We start from the raw sequence: 17,063 nt of genomic DNA, 5'->3' as shown, positions 1-17,063 counted from the left end.
ATACATCCTTCTAGCTTTTGAATTTTATTGAAATATTTCACGCTTAAGGTGAAGTGTGAAAAGAGAAGTAATAAAATTTAAACTGTCTGAGTTTGGTAACAATTATTTCTTAAGTAGCTGATTAATATGTAAAATTTTACATCTGTCTTAGATTTACACACTTTTACTGCCTAGGGAATTCCTGCCCCATTAATCCTGATGAAATTCTTCCACTTACCTAGCTATGGGCTTCGCTGTTGTGCTTGAAGGGGCAAAAAGTAAATTAGAGAATCACCAGAGTGTTATTCAGAACTCACGCAGTCTCAGCGAACCCTTGCAGATGAACTGTATGCCAGTAGCTTTGCGGTTAAATATGTCTTTTGCTTTTAAAAAACGGTTAGTTAGAAATTGGCTTCCATTTCAACTAATTATTTGCTTAGTCATCCAACTGACGTGAAATACCAAGATTTGTAGGAAGCACCCAACTATATTGATAGTTGCATGCTAGTGGTAATTGACATCCACTAGAGAACCATCACTTAATGGAAGGTCAGTTAATAAAAGTTGACCAGCATGTGCTCTCTTTTCAGTAAGAGACCTTTAGCAAGTGCATAACACCCATTTTAATCATTTTAAAAGTCGATTTTTACGGAAGCTGTAGAAAAGTTCACAATGTTGGTGGAATAACTATTTCTTCTTAAAGTAACGAAGTTGAGAGAAGGGCAAATTAAAAGTTGGGTGGTTAAATTAATAGAAACCTGCTCGAATAAGTACCATTTTCCCAGAAGATTCCGCCTCTCTCAATTAATTCTTGTCACGTGGGTAAGAATACGCGACAATGCGCTGGATCACATTTTAAGCAGATGAAATGTGAACAAACCTTTATCTGGTCCCACAAACTTTTGCTTGTCATTTCTGACGCAAACAAATCTCAACTTTACACGTGTTACATATACCTAATGCTGAAAATTGGATGCATGTTTCCACATTAAATGTGATAAGTCTTAGTTAGCAGGACGGGTTAAATTTTGATAAGATTTTACTTACAAATTTAAAAAAACTATTGTTTTGCCATTAACGACAGTGCAAAGATGAGAAGAAAAAATTGCTTAGCTCATGAGTAATAATTGCAGCTATAAAGATGGCCCTAATAAGCTTGACAAGATGAAACTTCCTGCATTGAGAATTACATTTTTTTTGCAAGTCCCACTGAATGAGATTAATGATGGCATGAAGTGAAATTATTCCTTTAAACGTGATTTTTAACAATAATTGTAGGTAGGGTAGAGTCTGAAATATGTAGAATATGAGTACTGATGTCATAATATCTCAACGTGCACGTGACTACAGAGGAAGCCATGCATAATCTCACTTCAGCCATCTCTCATGTGTGAAAATGTTTACAACGCACGTTTGAACACGCGATTGTCGAGTGGCTGCGGGGCCCTGAGGCCAATACTAAAACCACCTGATTGTTCTCATAGGCCGTCGCGAATTTGCAATTAGCGGTGATTGAGCCTTACACGAGGTCTGGGGACTGAAAAGCATGATTGCTTTTAGTCAAGTTTGCTACCTCAAGACGCACCTAATACTTTGTTTGCAGTTATTTTACTTGGCGATGTTATTGCTAGATTCAACTGGGTTGGCTGTTAAAATATGAAATAATTATAAATTAGATGCTCCTTTTAGCCCATTAAACTGCATTTGTGTTTTTATAGCAAGCAGTATGCCTTTGCTGATTGGCAGCAAAAGCAAATGCTTACTACTGCAAATCATCTGTTGCGACAACTCCACTAACTAGGCTGCGGCAGCAGACCACGTGCAGTCCTAAAAGCAATATTATTGTGAAGATCGATTTGAGCCAGTAAAGTAAATTCAAATTCCCGGCCCATCCTTCATCACTATTGCCTTAATAAGAAGTACAACAAAGAGCAAGACGCAGCAGCTTTGAAAGCGACTAAGTTTTGGTACAATTTAAACTTGCATCAAATATCTGCAGACATTGAAAATTTTAGGGGTGACATCATTATAATTGGGGCGTTGCTATTTTTAGACCTAATAGATGGTTATAATTTGAAAAGATGGGACGGATGCCAATACAGCCCTAACTTTGTTAAGCCTCCAGTCGTATGTAGCAATCATTTATAATAAGCGGATTATTTACCTTTCCTTCTTTCCGTCTTCTTCTCCTCTTGGTTAATTTATAGTTCTTTTGCAGATAAAAAACCAAACAGCAGAGGAAAAACATGCTAGCCCACAACGTGGCCTAAAATTTTTTCTTAGAGGTAGATAAAACCGATGCAGCTATAACCACACGAGGTTTGTACCAACAGAAAACTGGTTTAGGTCTCCTTTTAGTCATTCAGTCATTCCAAGATTTGATTAAAGATCCCTTTGTTTCACCAATGCAGTAAAATCTTGATTACCAAAAATATCGAAATCAAAACTTTTCCTATCGAGTTCTTGATTAAGTGGACCACCTCTAATATAGAAGGTAAATCAAGTAGGGATTAGATAGGCATGCAGACATTGACGTATAGTGTTCCATGTGACATCGTGTTAGTGACATTTTTCCACATGTAAATAGACGTAGAATGCTTTATGAAATTGCGCAGTTTGAAAAGTCCAAAAAAATATTCGTTCTGATTTTCTAGTTGTTAATTTAAGGAAAAAGGCACCCGGAGATTCTGATTGACAAAAACCATCGTATATTTTTGTCACATGGATAATTAGAAATGTGCTGACCAGCTCAGTGACTCAGGTTAGGACACATCAAGTAAATGATTCAACAAGTGATAAGGGAGGCTACAGATATTTGGGAATTGGGGAGAGTCACGCTGAAATTTGATTCTCTTTGCTGCCAGGTAATGCGGATCAAGTCAATTTTAAAGAACACTTTCGTATATCAAGCAGCTTCTGATGGGTAAATTGGCTGCTGATCCTCTCACATGTATATTTGCCTGTGTTCTACACACCATTCCGTTCCTTATAGAACATTTAAAACATCTGCCCAAGTAGAGTCTTTTCCCACCCATCAAGAATTCATTTAAAAAAGGATTTTATTTAGTAATTACACATTTAGAAACAAAGGTATAAGCCTACACATCCACACATAACTTCTCCAATTTATATCGAAGCACTGCTTCGTATTTCGACGTATTGTTTTATTGACTTTCTTCTCGTAATGCAACGGAAAACAAAGATGTGCATGTCAGGGATTCCTAAGACGAAAATACCGTCGATAGTGTAAACAACTGCATCACATTTAAAGAAGTAGTCCTAGGGAAGCATATTTTACTGATTTAGTTGATGCGTTAAAAAGGCTGCCCTCTCCCCCATTCCCCATAATGCAGCAAAGAATAGGCACAAATAGATCATCAATATTCTTCTTTTACTAGGTTAAAGTAAGAAGTAACAACAACTATGGGATAAGTAACGTAGTTGCAACATCTGCGAAGATTTAAGTACTAGGGTAGAAACTAGCTAATCCAGTTCTATTTAAAATAAATTTTTATCCCACTTCCCTTTATATTTTTAGCCTAATCAGCCTGCCTCAAGCGCAAGGTCTTCGTTTGATTTAAAGGTGAATTAAATTTATGATTCAAGCATTATAAATCGAAAAACATTTAAATAGAGATTCTGAACGGAGATAATTAATGTGACTGTGAGTTATATCTTATTTACTGCCCAAGATGTTACAGTTTATTAGTAGAGAGCATGTGCAAGTATGGCAATGCTGGCCATTCAATAATAGACTGGAATTTGGGGGTGACTATACATAACACTGTGTGGCTTGCAATGAAAAAGCTTTGTATAAATTTCTTCAATTTTATCAGGATGTCAGGTGAATAGAAAATTGGGGTGATCCAAGCATGCACAAAATCTAATTAATGCATAGTGTTACTGCTAATTTTAAGAAGTATGGGAAGCTAAATTAATTCATGGTAGGCTTTTTGTTTGTTCCGTCATTATGAAAATAAGAAATGAAATGAATGACATAAAAAAATGCACCGTAGATGAAAATGAAAATGAGCTTTTTGATGGGTTGTTTAAGCATAAACATTTGTGTTATACATCAAAACGGTTAGCTTTGATCATATTAAGAGGAATATTGTTTTCATATCATAGAACTTGAGAGATATGAAATCCTAATTTTATAAAAGAAAACAGTAGGCAATGGTATTTTCATTCCAAAGTATCCCTTATTTAGCCTATAAAAATACAAGCAAAGAAAGCCAGAATCAATTAAAACCCTCTTGCAGAAAGGTAATAGAAAAATAAGCAATGTAGGTAATTATGCTAATGACGGAAGAAATGTGCAACTCTAATCATTTCTTCTGAACACCGACGTTTTTACCCAACAGTTAAAAGTCATAAAGCCCTTTATTTCAGAATCTGGCAGAAATAATAAATCGGAAGGCTATTTTGAAACATCAAATTAGTGTAATCTACGAAAAAAGGGAATGATACATGATTAATGAGCTAGTAAAATACCTGTTCTAGTTTGAAAACGCCAAAATTTTTGCTCAAGGTCCAATAAAAATCGCGCATACTTCCAGCATGTTACTACAAGATTTTGCCTGGATTTCGACAAATTACAGGATTCGCAACTTGATTTATTGCCTAACGATAACACACAAGCCTTCGTCATTTCTATTTAATAAAAGATTTTTGGCTTTTAAACTTTGGCGCCGTTGTCATTGTGTTCCATGTGCATTTGCATTTGCAGCAAAGTAGTCTGCTTTCGTAGTTTCACCCACACGTGATTGTCACCATACAAAATTTCCTCCAACACGCAACTATATGCTATTAAAGGAGCAAAAATAGCCGCACGATCGCCTTATTATGCAAAAAATTATACCTGTAGGGCCTGTATCACAATACTTTTTTAAAGTTTCCTCAAAGTGACACTTAAAGAATTATGCAATCACTTCTTTTCTCCCAGGTTCTAGCATTAACACATGCATAAACTGACTACGCTATTCTGATAGTCATTCATCTTTCAGCTGTTATAATTTTGTGCCAAGGACCATATGGAAATCCATTTATTCTGACCAAATGCAACCACTCTATCAATCTGCTGCTGCAATAATTTCTTAACACTTAAAGCAGTGGCAATTCTTCAGTTTAAAATCATGTTCGTGAGGCTATTACAGCCAAAGCAAATAATGCAAACTTAAATTCAAATCCCTACTAAATTCGAATAACTTAAAAGTCAAGACAATAGGTCCTGAATAATATCGACAAATTAAGTCCATACGAAAGAGAGAATCCCAATTAATGAAAAACCTCAAGATTAGAAACGCCTAAGTGATACAATAGTCCCAGAAACGCCCTCTTTAACCTCTAAAAAAATATATCCATAGAAGAACTGGTTTATTAAGTGTATATTGGTATCCCTAAATTACTGTTTATATGCACATGAAATGACTCATCGATTTGCACCACAGTATTTCATAATTTACTAAGTACACCATAGTTCATTTATCATGAACGGAATCAAGTATTTTAAGTCTTTTTCTTTTCTTTTAACTTGATTCGTCAGCAGACAGATTTTTGGTATAAACATCTTTGATCTGCACTAAGAAATCACCAAGTAGATCTACAATATTCATATTTTACCACGTTGTGCCAAAATTGACCAAAGGGATGCTCTTATTTGAATTTCTAATTGCCTAAGTCTCGAGAGATTTTAAAACTGGTACCGATACTATCAAGTGGTCTGCAAATAACCCAGCTCAATTATTCACCCCTTTTTGGAATAAGGCTCCCCTACGTATTCTTTTTCCGTAACAGTCTGCCTTGTCTGCATTAAATAGATTCCATATGTTACTTGCTCTTATGGAGTTAAAATTGCGTTAAATACTACAGCGGATTTGTTATTAATGAATCTAATTTTGTACAAAAGTCCCAATCAAAACCTTCTTGTGGATTGATCTTGATGTTATTTCGCGTTTTGTCTAACGCGCTTTCTTCAGCAGCGACTATATGTCCACAATTAACACATATACTTAGCTGTCCTGAAGTATATGTGTTAATTGTGGACATAGAGTACCAAAAATAAAATAAAGCTCAAGGCGTATATTTACTCCGCCATATGCTTTGAACCCTCGAACTCTTTAAATCTTGAACTCAAGAAGGGACCATGCACATTTTCCTTTCTAATCCGGATAAAATTGCTCAATTTCTGGCCATGTGAAAACAAAGTAATTATAACAAATGCAATTAGACTTCCTAAATACACTTAAGCGGATTTCATACTAATTTAAAAAGTGGTTCTATTTTGCCTCTTTTCAAGCGCCTTATAGAAATGTTGAAATCGTTTTTCCATGAGGACAGAGATCATGTAGAAGTGGCTACCGTCTTAAAATTTGGTTCAAAAATTAAAAAATGTTCTAGGCTGTTAAGAAACAGTCCTCAGCTCTTCACAGTGCTAAAATGAGAGTATCTCAAGATTTCCTAATAGTCATAGGTATCCGAGACCTAACTTCTTAAACAATCAAAAGCATGGAAGACTTACAATTCCAAAGAGATTTCCAGAAGCACTCCCTTTTTATCTAGCATTATTGGCTCGATAGACTCTAATAATCAAGACTTGGGTAAAGTGAAGAACCTTTGCCATACTTCGAAGGAATCGGCCTTATCTGACTCACCGAGTCCGAAACAACACTTACTCCAAAGCGTGAATAACTATAGCAATTTAAAATCACTTGCCTTTACTGTCTTCTTATCAGAAACGGATAGAACATACACAATTTTCTGCGCCTAGTATCTAAAACTTATGATAAGATTATCTTTAGGGCACTTTTATTATTTTTTCGAGTGTTTGTAAGAGCTATCATCATTTGTCAAAATTAAGGCGTTGGTTATTTAGTTGTAAATATATGCTTATTTTAGAAAAAAAGCCTTTTAATTGGATTTTGTTGAAAACTTTCACTAAGATCGTATTACAAAATGAAATAGAGCAGAACGATCGAAAAATTCACTTTCATTAAAATTCTTGGATGGCATAAATATACAAGAATAATTTTACTTATTTTTGAAATGTGAGATCTTTAAGGACAGACCAAATTTTAAATTACTTTTAACTTGCCTTTTAGAGCAAACTACCCAGTCATCAAGTAAAATAATTCCATTTTTAAAGGTATTTTCCAACCTCAGTAGATTTTTGCAAAAAATGACTTGTGATTGTTCTTTCCTGCAAGGATATTTATCATTTTACAGAAACAGAACATGTGACAAAATTGGTGCGTCATAAACTCACATCAAATCCCAGAAAATGTATACATTTGGTTATTTGTAAATAAATAGTGACCAATAATTTTCACGATCGGGTGGTGAGATCAAAAGCCGGGAGGGAATGCAGGTTGTATCAGAAATGCTAATTTACAGTGCCGAAGCGCCTTATACGCAAGCATGGTCAGACAACAACATCCAAGACACGGGGAGAAATTTTAACTATCATCCTAGCCATACACGCTTACCCCGAGAAATACCTTTGATCTAACCGCTTTCAGAAGAGGTAACGCACACAGGACACCACAGTGAAATTGCGAATTACATCTCGCCACCTGCTTCCCTCTCTCCTTCCCAGAACCGTGTAACGAAACGCTGTTGACATTTCCTTCCCCCTTTATGCGAAGCCATTTGTACAAAAAAGTTGTCTTTTTTCCACGAGATCGCTTGTCCAGAAAAAGGGCAACAAATGGATTTAAGCTGCTGGAAAAGCACTAGATTTTGTAAGAGCAGTCAAAAAATGGTAGAGTGGGATGCATCCGAAGATATTAAAATCTAGTGACATTTCGTCTTTCCAAGAAATTCATGGATGCATAATAACACTAAAATTAAATTAAAACATTAAACGGCTTGGAAAAGTGCCCCATTCTGCAAAATAAACAAGCTTTGTAGAATGAAATAAGTAGGGATGAGGAGGGATGCAATTAGTTGTAAAGTGGTTTTAATTTATAAAATGCGGATGCAATTCACTCTTTACACATATGTTTTAACCAACAATCCCCACCAAATTTAGATCAAGAGATTATTTTATAGGAGAACACAAGAGATTCTAATTTCCAAGCAAAAGACAAAAAATTATTTAGGGATCTAGAAGTACCTGAAGGATGATTAATCAGTTTTAGGATACAATTTGATTTGCGAGCAAGGCATTGTACCAAATAAAATGAAGGCAATTTAGTCGATTATATCTGAACCCCTTTATTGCCCATAATTAGACACTTTTTGACCTATAGATAATGACTCATTGGATGTCTTTGTTAATAAAATGCTTCTGAACGTATGAAACGACTTTAGAAAAAAATCATTTCTCTTGTGAATATATAGATATGGAAGTAAATGTTTTGAAGAAGTTTAATCTTTTTTCTGAGCTCATCTTGGTTGGATGATTACACTAACATATATAGCCTTTTTAGTACCATCTAGACACTGTTTGAAGATGGTCCACAACTGCATCGTTTTAAATATATCCCTTTGAAAGCAGTCATAGATGTCTGAATGATGCGGTGATTTTAAAGAAAAGCATAATTGTTATGTATAAGACATGATGTGCGCGTTCATTCGGAGATCTTATAGCGAGAAGAGACTTCCTAGATTTTTCATTCCTTCCTTTCAGAGTCACAAGCACTGAAGATAGAAAAATGGTCGACTTTTGCTCCTAAAAGATTTGTGATAGGGTGCAATAATATCGAGGCATACGATGTCATGACCGGTTGCTTGGGATTATTGACCTTTATAAAAGCCAAGGAAATGCACTGACCGAGCAAAATAGAAGTTAAACCGCTAGATAAACACATCGAGGGGCAGTCAAAGGGCCTGTAAGCTGCAATTAAGTGACAGACAGAACTGAACAACATATGTGCATAAGAAGAACAGACACCGACAAGGAGCGACTGATAGAGAGAGGTGCTTCAAAAGCTTATATACTTTATAATCTGTCGCAGCTTATTTTGTTTTCTGAAAATTAAAACTATGGTCAAAGGCATTTTGATAAATAAGAAAATGTTATTTAAAATATTTACTTCCAGAAAATCATTATTCATAGCGTTAGTTTTTAAGGAAATCTAACAACTCACCAAGTAATTCCTTTTGGCCTATTAGGAATCTCAGCAACAGCTTTTACTTTCCAAGCAGATTAAGTAACCATTTGGCCTACTGAAATGAGCAAATTACTCAAAAAATGGCCATTTTTTCCCGCCAAATTACTTAATCTTTGTCCTTATGCAAATGTATGTTGGCCCTATGGAAACGTTTTGCAAGGCTAAGGAGAATAACAGGGGAAAGAATATTTTTTACTTAAGAGTTGGCCCATTATCATCCAAATTCACTAATACATGCACACCTAGTTTCCTCCCGAGAGCAAACATTTGACCTACGAAAAGCATCACTTAAAATATAGCCAGCACTTGAAACAATTTTAGCCAAATGTGCTATTTTGCGTTAAATCGATTAAAGGTCATAATTTTGAAAATAATTCACAAAAAATCACCTTCCGAAGAATTTAGCTGAATGAGTTCCACTGGCAGTAATTAAACGTTTCAAAAAAGCTCCTTTTCGAAAACATGGCCTTGTTTAAAAAAGAAATACTAGAAGTAAATAAAAGTAGGTTCAAATCATTGCTTTTAACATAGCATATGGGTAAGATGTAAAGGTCAGGAAAATTTCGACCCCTTTCTTAGGTAAACCGTCTACGGTCATACAGATAACCTCATTAAGTACTCCAGATGTAGGATGAGTCCCATATTAAGCTGTTTTTTGTGTATATGGACAGATGTTACTGATATGTAAAGGTGTTCCAAATGAGAGCCAACCACTAAGAAGACTAATGAAGCTTTTCCAATATTATCATAAAAACTCTAATTTCGAAGTGTTATAGTTTAGCAAAAGACATTAAGTTTAAGAAAAAATTGTGCTTTTGTGAAAAGAGGGAATCGCAAGGTGTTTTTTCCTGTAAAATGATACAGAATTCATATAATTGTAATCTATAAATGTAATCTTAAAGGGTGATTGCATTAATCCTGCAAAATAAAACTTTCACCTTAGCAGCCGAAGTGTCTTGATTAATTTAAGCAACCTGATATCGCCACGTGATCGTGTAAAGTCGAAGAAACTTATTCGCTATCACGGCGCTTTTGGCTCTGGCTATGATAAATACTAGACTTCCTTCTACCTTACATTTGAGCAAAAAAGCTACTAATATGAATGAATTTGCACTATGTTCATGTTTTGAGATTTAAAGTATATTTGCCCATTTTTATTCATTCATGGATTTGATATGGTGGTGGATTTGCCAATACCGGTTAGGGTAATAAATATCAATCGAAACTTGGAACGAGAAAGGGAAATTTTTCCACGATTCCCACAAGACTGCCTTATATGCCAGAATACTCGACATTCTGATTTTATTACCACCTTTTGATGCAGGTACTTTGCCACTTTTGTTGATTGGGAAGTAACTCTACCCCATTTTTAGGGAAAAATATGCAAGCTCGTTGACACTACTTCTGCAAGCACCGAACCTTACTTTTTATTGTTTACATAAATTCATTGGATGTCTGAATTGAATTGATATCGGGGATGCATTTAAAACACTTGTGTTATTATTAATACTATTTCCATTTAGTTAATCTTTATGAAAACCACATTAGGCTTAGCAATTTTAACTAGCCTAGTTAAAAGGGGGAAAATATTGAACTAATACACCTTTAAAGAATCGATAAAAATTTATTTCAATTTCAAAATTGCGGAATACATTTGCTGAAATGTTGTTATCTACATTTCAAAACCACTAATAAACGTGTTGACCCATGTTTATCGTAACTACTAATGAGGGAAATCGGACGAATTTTCGCCCTACTTCGATACTCGCTACGTTTTCTGATGACTTTTTATTAACTTGTTTTTGTCTCACTAGCTTATACTCATTAAAATAATAACTTTTGACCCCACCAGCGGTTCCATATTTGTCGTGCATGTGATCGTAAGCTATATCGACATTTTGGTCAGACCTGTACCTTGATATCGCATTCTTAAGATTGATGCAAGGATTTTTGGAAAAGCCGTTGCGCCTCGGTGTTTCACCAGTACCTGACACGTAACACTATCATTTCAGCTATGTGCAGAGGTAAAAATTTTGCATTCCTCGTGGGTGACGGGCAAAAGAGTTAACGATTATTTTGTTTTCCTCTAGGCAGCGAACTTGGTGAAAGTTTGCTTTATTAAGGGACAAAGTTGATAATAAATTGTGGGTATACAGTTTTGGGTGTAGTATTTGTTGATTTAAAGTGAATGTTATTAAATTAAATTCTAGAGGATCATAAAAGTCTCGTACAGTAAGGGAGGTTTTGGTACAAATTAAATTATCAGTTGGTGAACTTTATAGCTAGACAGTGACGCTTCTTAGAATGGTTTGACAATTATAAAGTAAACATTTTGGAAATTCGGGCCCAAAACTGTTAGAGAAAGCAAAATATTTAATCATTAGAGCCGCATTAAATCAACGAACATTAAAAAAATCAGAGGAGATGTAAGAAGACACAATATTTGGAGAGAATGTGTATTGTCGATGTACGGTAGGGATAGGAGGCTCCCGGCACAGCTCGGAGGCAAGGCAGCCCGGCGGAGATACAATGTCGAAGTCCCTAATTGGACCGTCACCCGAACAAGCGTTCAACAAACAGTTGATGCATCACTTATAAATAAATGTCTGAAAGGGTAAGAACCACGCAATTTGAACTATTTTAAGAAGTGACGGGTTTGACAGTTTCATATTTTGGGTCAGAAAATCACCTTACTGGCTTTGGATTTCCGCTGTCCGATTAAATGAGGGTATTGCAAAATTAGTACAGAGCTTGTTGAAACATTGAGTTTGCACTTAAAATACAGTTTCTGAAAAAGAGCAAACAGAAATTTGCATTCTTCCATCTCTTAGAACTTACCCTTTGGTCATAACACAAGAGCATTTATATCTTACCAATCATTTAACCTGCAGTCTTATTAAAATCAAGATAAACTATTACTTTACTTGTTGAAGGACAATAAATTCCTTTTACGGCTGATCAAATGCTTTAGCACATGTAACAAACAATCCAGCCTTAAGGAATTTTCGTTGAAGTCCACCATAAACTGAGGTCCAAAAAACATTTTAGTGCAAAATATTCCCATAGTTAACGCTAAATTATGCACAGACATTTAAAAAATGTAAGGCTTTAAAAGACATTAGGCCTGTTGACTTCGAGGGCTTTCTTAAAGGCCAAAGGAGACACAATGCTGGGGCAGAATACGTATCATAGACGTAGGAAAGGTCTTAAGGACTACCGGCATGACCTGGAGGCCAGGCCGCCCGGTGGCAACACAATAGCAGAGCCGTAAGTGGCCCATTATTAAAGCCCAGAACTAAACAAACAAATAAGGATCTACACGTTTATCTCAAACCCTTGTATGAGTTGGAAGAAATATTTGAAGGTCTATGATGCGAATTTTTTAACCAACTCTACGATAGTCACTCAAATAAAACCTTTAACGTACCTAGGTACTAACCAAAAGTTTCTCAAGCGTAACCTATCTTCTCATCACAGATATCCCTCCATTATTAAGTGGGGATTTCTAGAGATGTAATATTCTTCATGTGTTCTACTGCTTCGTTGGGCGGTCATTGGAATAACGGCATGTGACCAGGTCTTTTGCAAGGTTGTGTTAACGTTTGTATTGCTAGTTCTTTCAGCAAGTAAGGCCTGTTGCCGGTATTCGTATTGGATTGTGGGCATTTCGGATAAATATTTGGCCTGAAACCTTCTTTCTCCCTAACCTAATGCCACTCTAAGCCTGTTAAGAAATGAATGCTTAATTTTACTGTTATTATGATGATATATCATCTCTTTAAATTTTTACTTGAGAGCTCGTAAGCAGAAGAGCAGCTTCAATTAAAAAATTAGCGCTGTAGGTAAATCTGTCTGTATGAAAAATGATGAGAATTTTTATGCAGCCTTAATATTCATAAGATGTTTATGATAAATTTGGACTTTATGACCGAAAACAGCTTCATAACCCTAACATGATTATTTTAAAGTTACCCTTGCACGTGATCAAATTCTGTGCTATTAAGTACAAATAATCCGGGTTTTAATGACTTTGTTTTGTAAATCATTTTAGCTTGTAGTAGTCTGGTATCGTTGCACCGGTTAATAATCTTCCTACAGAAAGCAAGACTGGGCTAATTCCCCACTTTTACGTCATCTCTATCCCTTCTACTAGAAGTATTTGCAGACTTGCAGCCGGTGGAAGATGGCTTCCTTCTATGACGTTATAGTATTTTATGCCGTCACCGATATGAGGGTTCTTATTGCTCTGACTGGGTTCTTTTGCAGCATTGAAGAGCTAGGTGATTAGGGTGGTTACGAGTAAAATCTGCGGAGATGGAATCACCCGAATAGTTAAACACCTAGTGCTATGAACTATCGAATCACCAGATTAACAAATAAAGAGCAGAAATGTGAGCAATTTACTTAAATGTTGTAGTAAGCTGAGCGTGCGCTTGGTTTTGTTACAAAAGACTAAAATTTAGGTATAATAGACAAATTCCTCCGTAGAAAGTCTATTTGCAAATGTAAGCTTGTTAATAATTAGAAGTTAAATCTACTTAAAATAATTTTGGTAGCAGATAAGCACTGGCCGAAAATTAGGAAAATGGAAAGGGAATTTCTGCGCATGTGCATTATTTCCAACATGGATGAGCTGACTTACGCATTGCTGAACTCAACTGCACACTACAAATCGCAAATTCGTGCTTGTCACGTCCTGTTCAGATATAGTTCGCATCCAAGGAACAAAGCTTTCTATAGATATATAGCATTTGGCTTACTACCAATGACATTTTTAACATCTGAATTGCATAATTTGACTGAGAAAATGCACTTTTACACCTGGGGGTTTGGTGGAGTGAAACCATGATTGGATTCTGGACACGCCTACAACTGTCTCAAAAACGAGGATAGACCTGCCTAAACATGTGGCCTCCATAGAAAATCTCACAAAAGGAAATTACAGAAGTGAATGCGGGATGGCTTGAAAAAATTTCCAGGTGAAAACTGGAGCTCGCTTTACCAGCTGAAAATATCTTTCACTTTGCATAAGGCAAGCCAAAAAGTAACAAACCGAGTGAGGACATTTTGAATGGATGGAACTGATTAGGTAGTGGATGAATAAGAAGTGTAAGATAAACCTAAGATGGGCCTGCCCACTCTACATCACCTTGATGAATCACCTCAAAACTTCACGCAAAAAAACGCGATGTGAAAGTGAAGGTCCACGGCTTACTCACACAGTACAGGAGTCAGATAGCCAATTTTTTTTCATTTGATAATTCGCTGACTAATTTGGTGTCCACCCTAGATAGCTGAAGGAGGTAGAAATTACGATAAATTTACTAACACTAGTCCTGACCATGGTTCCCTTATTTTTTAACATGGGACCTTGAAAAAAAGTGGCGGGATCATCCACAAAACCATCATTGCATGCCTGAACAAAATACAACGCCGTTGTCTACTTGAAATTTATTTAATGTTCATATTAGATATGATGCCATTTTACTTAACAAAAGAGTTATTGCAAACGAATTCTTAACAAACTATTTAGCTCATAAATTTCACATTGACCATGTTGTCCTTCGTTAAGACGGAACGATTTTTGGGTAAGCAAAATGGGCCAGTAGTCTTTCAGCCCTTCTATGTGTCGACGATGTATATTTTAGCCCAGTATTATGACTTTTTCGTCTTCACAAGAGATCGGGACACTACATTGGTGGTAGTGCAATGCGAATCTTAACGTGATGGAAGCAGGGCATGTGCTGTGAATGGGAGAATCTGTAACTGAATTCCACAAAAAGATTGAAAATGACCTCTAACCCCGGTAACTACCCCAATTCCGTGTTTTGAGGAGTGCTATCAACTAGCTCTAAGCTATTTGGAAAGCTCAATAAGGAGCTGACTACGATACCTATATGAAGATGCCTATGAAGTGAACATGCAATACCTCCTCCACTTCTCCACTAGCTGGATAGAATCTGTATAGACAAATGGTTGGGCAGCACTGAAGTCAGAACAAGGTGACAAGGAGGAAGGGATGCAAACTCCCATCATCACGAAACTATTTTACACTTCGTCCTTTCTAGAAGACTCTACTTTTAGGCCAATGTTCTTACGATTAGCGATGGACATTTATGATAGCTCGCACATTTGCCATTTCCTAATACATTTCCTTAACAGGACGAATCACCAGATTTTGTAGCATTGCCACAGAAGATAGATGACGTTATAGTCAAATATTTCTTTTCAGTTACACGCAAAATCTATGACCAAGGCGGTTGCTTCGTGGATGCTTTTCCTTCCAGCATTGACTGCGTTGTGATGTCTAAGTAGGAGGTTGACTAAGGGGAGAATCAGAGACGACGACCAAAAGAGGAGAGAGGCCATGTAATACTATGATTATTTGTTCAAGTTTTCGCTTTGAGCACGTGGACACCAACGTTTTTAGGCGACCGGCTTTCAGACCATGCCAGTAGCCTTCCAGCCCCTCTGCATGTCTACAATACATGTTCTGCCCTAGTATTATGGCTCCTCTCGTCTTTAGGAAAGACTAGAGAGGCTACATTATGATGGTAAATAGAAAGACACCTACCTCATGTAGCAATTAGTACAAACATGTCTACAGAATTTTCCTCTGTTCAATATTTATCAAATATAGTTGGATTTCGGAGAAAGAATCATCGATTTTCACTTCAGGGAAAGAGGGGATGGCGCTATTCACCAAAAAAATAATAAAGTTGTTTCCAACCTAATAGTTTTTCACAATTAAGTTGATTTAACTTAAACTTTGCGCTAATGTATATTGTAGATATTTTTACTTTAAATGGTTGTTATATCTTCCTGTCTTTATGAGCGTGCTTTCCCCATAAGAATATCATGTTTATGTACAGTATTGATGAGCAATTATTCGTATGAGCCATATAACTGCCTACAGAGAGCTGCACTCTCGGTGCCTTTAAGAGACAGACATATTTTGCCACCCTCAGTCGACATGTCTGATGGAAATCTCCAGTAAGCTAAAAGTGGTTCTGTTATTTTTACCACCAACTAGTGTGATTCGTTAAAGTTGTCTAGACATAAATTTACATTAAATTTGTTGTCTTAATTCAAAAAAGCATCTGCTGTTTTCATGCCCTGCCATTTAGTCACAATGCTTTTAGGATCCAAAAGGGTCATTCTCTGGAGTTACACAATAGCAATAATTACCGACAGCTTACTTCAATCCAAGATGGATTTTCGAGTGCAAATCTTCGATTTTGGAAATAGTTATTCGTTATTAAATACCAAAATAGCAGCATAAAAATTGTGATTAAAAAATAGTTACGATTGCGACGGGAATGCACAAAACAATGGAATTCTAGACGTTCTTCGTACTTTTACCATCACATGAGGAGTGACATTCTAGGGCCATGCTTGGGACAGGCCGGAGATGATGGTAATGATTTATGAATGCTGGTATGTCGCAAATCAGAGTAGTTCGCGTCGTTTATCATACCACATTCTGCACCATGGCGTTTTTTTGCCTATGCTGGCAAAAGGCCGCAAGAAGCAGACGGGGTTGTTTTTCCATTTTGTTTTTCGGCCCCCAGATTCTTTAGCTGGTGACCTGGGTAACAAATTGGTGTAAGCGAATTTGAAGTGAAAATCCTCGCCTTACTATACGTTTCCACAAATATTATTTTTGCATTTTTCGAGTGATAGCGTCTAAATTATACCAAACTCGCGTGCTTCCGTTCATAAGTGCATATTGAGGTATTTTTTGGTATTCAAAGCAAGTATTAGGTTTCAAAGACCATGGAACATAATTAGCTGCCTTAGAAGTTGCCTCATTGTAGCAACTTTTGCTTTTCTAGTGACTAAAAGCATCGTTACACATTTTGTATAAAATCCTATTCATTTACCTCTAAAAACACAACATCTTAGCTATCTTATTAGTTACGAAATGGATTTCAATCTAAAGGGAACCACCAAAAAATGCCATGGAACAAT

General features: G+C 36.2%; 1 protein-coding gene across 1 annotated transcript; it reads left to right on the top strand. All coding sequences in view use genetic code 11, as the record gives it.

Annotated features, from left to right (window-relative positions):
- Positions 1-223: 223 nt before the first annotated feature.
- On the top strand, positions 224-10,150 carry EGR_02186 (hypothetical protein; the record flags this gene model as incomplete). Its single annotated transcript, XM_024491435.1, has 2 exons — positions 224-375; positions 10,063-10,150. The coding sequence occupies 2 exons, from the start codon at positions 224-226 to the stop codon at positions 10,148-10,150; spliced, it is 240 nt and encodes a 79-aa protein (XP_024354288.1).
- Positions 10,151-17,063: the final 6,913 nt, after the last annotated feature.

This window comes from Echinococcus granulosus (assembly GCF_000524195.1).
Source record: "Echinococcus granulosus chromosome Unknown EG_S00009, whole genome shotgun sequence".
NCBI lineage: Eukaryota > Metazoa > Platyhelminthes > Cestoda > Cyclophyllidea > Taeniidae > Echinococcus > Echinococcus granulosus.
Note: the sequence above shows the minus strand (reverse complement) of the source record. Positions and strands in the feature narration are given on the sequence as shown.